The sequence below is a fragment of the Microtus pennsylvanicus genome, chromosome 8 (assembly GCF_037038515.1).
Source record: "Microtus pennsylvanicus isolate mMicPen1 chromosome 8, mMicPen1.hap1, whole genome shotgun sequence".
In the NCBI taxonomy this organism is placed as follows: Eukaryota; Metazoa; Chordata; class Mammalia; order Rodentia; family Cricetidae; genus Microtus; species Microtus pennsylvanicus.
The window spans coordinates 75,442,540-75,445,014 of NC_134586.1; the positions used below are offsets into that span (position 1 = coordinate 75,442,540).

The following is a 2,475-nucleotide window of genomic DNA, read 5'->3' on the forward strand; positions in this document are numbered from 1 at the left end:
GGGAAACTGTGTTTGGTATATAAAATAAATTAAAAATTTAATAAAAAAGAGTTGCTTTGTAGATAGGAGATAATAAAAATAATTAGCATCAATTCTCTTATTTTTCTGGATTCCCTCTTTTTTTCCTTCCATCCTTCTTTTCTTTGATTGCACATTTTCTTACTCAATGTTTCCTAATTTGTTGTGGCATTTTTTAACACATCATTTTCCTAGGACTATTAAATCTGAGATAGTTCTCCAAATTTTTATGCAAAAATTACTTGAATTAAATATTTCTTGGATTTTTAAACAAAGTTTCTATTAGAGAATTGTAAGCCAATCTTTCAGTGATTTCTCATGCTATTTGTGATATTATATTTGTCTATTGATTGACATCAGCCACTTTCATACATATTGCTCTCGCATTTGTTTTTGTATTTGACGACTGCTTTGCATTGGCCTTTCCAACCCAGCCCATATGCTCAGGTTTTATAAACCAGACTTCTTCAGTGTGAAATGAGCTGCACTAGACAGGCAGGGGGAGCAAGATGAAGTCACAGACCCAGGTTCTCCTGTTATTGCTGCTCTTGGTATCTGGTGAGAAATTTCAAAATATTATATTTTAAGTCACACACACACACACACACACACATACACATGATATTTACAAAGTGTTCTAGGGTGTAATATATTTTATGTAAATAATACTTTGACAATACGTAATTGCAAAAACATTAAATGACAAATTTCATGTATCTTAAATTCTGTGGTTTTTTTATTATGCATGATCAAAGGTTTTTCTGATTTCAGGTGCCTGTGCAGATATAGTGATGACCCAGTCTCCGTCTACCCTGGCTGTGTCAGTAGGAGAGAAGGTCACCATCAGCTGCAGGTCCAGTCAGAGTCTTTTATACAGTGCATTAAGGAAGAATCTCTTGAACTGGTACCAGCAGAAACCAGGGCAGTCTCCTAAACTGCTGATCTACTGGGCATCCACTCGGTACACTGGGGTTTCTGATCGCTTCACAGGTAGTGGGTCCCAAACAGATTTCACTCTCACCATCAGCAATGTCCAGGCTGAAGATGTGGCGGTGTATTACTGTCAGCAGGGTTACAGTGATCCTCCCACAGTGCTTCAGCCTTCAACATAAACCTCTTCTGAGAGTCTCACCAGCTGCCTTCACCACATACTGACTTGAAACTACATGCTTCCCCTTTTGCCTGACAGCACGTGTAAATGAAACACTGGTGAAAAAGTTTACAAGGCTCAACAAAATATAATGGGTTTAATGTCTTTCATGATTTTTGGTATGGACATACTTTATATGATAATGCAAAGGAGAACTCGAAATTATTTTTCTATTCCTTCTGTAACACACTACCACGAACTGTTTCTTGAATATGAGGGATTTATCTTTACAGTTCTAGAGTTATGGTGTCCAATATAAAATTCTATGGGTTGACATGATGATGATGATGGCAAACTGTATTTTGGTTTTGAAGCTCTTGGAAAGAGTGTTTTCTGCTTTTTTATAGATTCTGGAGCACATTCTTACTTCTTTACTGGCACCCACTTCTGTTTTTTCCTTTTCTCTCCATAATTTTTTTTAACTTTTTAAAAATTTTATTTAATTAAATACTTCCATCTGTATGTATGCATGTTCATGTTTTTAAGTGCGTATGTGGCATATCGTGTTTCTAGCATTCAGAGGACACTTGAACTTGATTGTCTCTTTGTCGTTTGAGGTTTGAGGATGGATTCCTTGGGGAAATCTTTACTAAGGTGGGGCAAAAGTACTGGAAGGTTGAGGAGATGAATGTCTGCAACAGTATTGGAGCCCATCTGGTACAGAATGTGTATGTCATCTTTCTCATTGAAGAGGTTGCTTAGAAGGCTATGGAGTTAAATAACCTTGGTTTAATGGGCAGCTGATCCACATACAGCTTTCTCAGGATGAATGACTTCAGAAAAGTCCACTGCCTCCAGTATGAAATGAGAAAGCTGTATGTGGATCAGCTAAATAAGGAGAACCCAAAGAAAAACATATAGGTATCCTCCTGAATATTAACCTTCAGCAAGCGATGAAAGGAGACAGAGACCCAAATTGGAGCACAGGACTGAAATCTCAAGGTCCAAATCAGGAGCAGAAGGAGAGAGAGCACGAACAAGGAACTCAGGACCGTGAGGGGTGCACCCACACACTGAAACAATGGGGATGTTCTATCGGGAACTCACCAAGACCAGCTGGCCTGGGTCTGGAAAAGCCTGGGATAAAACCGGACTCTCCGAACATAGCGGACAATGAGGACTACTGACAACTAAAGAACAATGGCAATGGGTTTCTGATCCTACTGCACGCACTGGCTTTGTGGGAGCCTAAGCAGTTTGGATGCTCAACTTACTAGACCTGGATGGTGGTGGGGGTTCCTTGGACTTCCCATAGGATAGGGAACCCTGATTGCTTTTCGGGCTGGGGGGGGACTTAATTGGGGGAG

At 39.5% G+C, this 2,475-nt stretch overlaps 1 gene segment (V, D, J or C); it reads left to right on the plus strand.

Moving 5' to 3' along the window:
* The first annotated feature begins 484 nt into the window (after positions 1–484).
* On the plus strand, positions 485–1,145 carry LOC142856446 (immunoglobulin kappa variable 4-1-like). The segment is given in 2 exon segments: positions 485–576; positions 790–1,145. Coding segments are annotated over 2 exon segments (390 nt in total).
* The last annotated feature ends 1,330 nt before the right edge of the window (positions 1,146–2,475 follow it).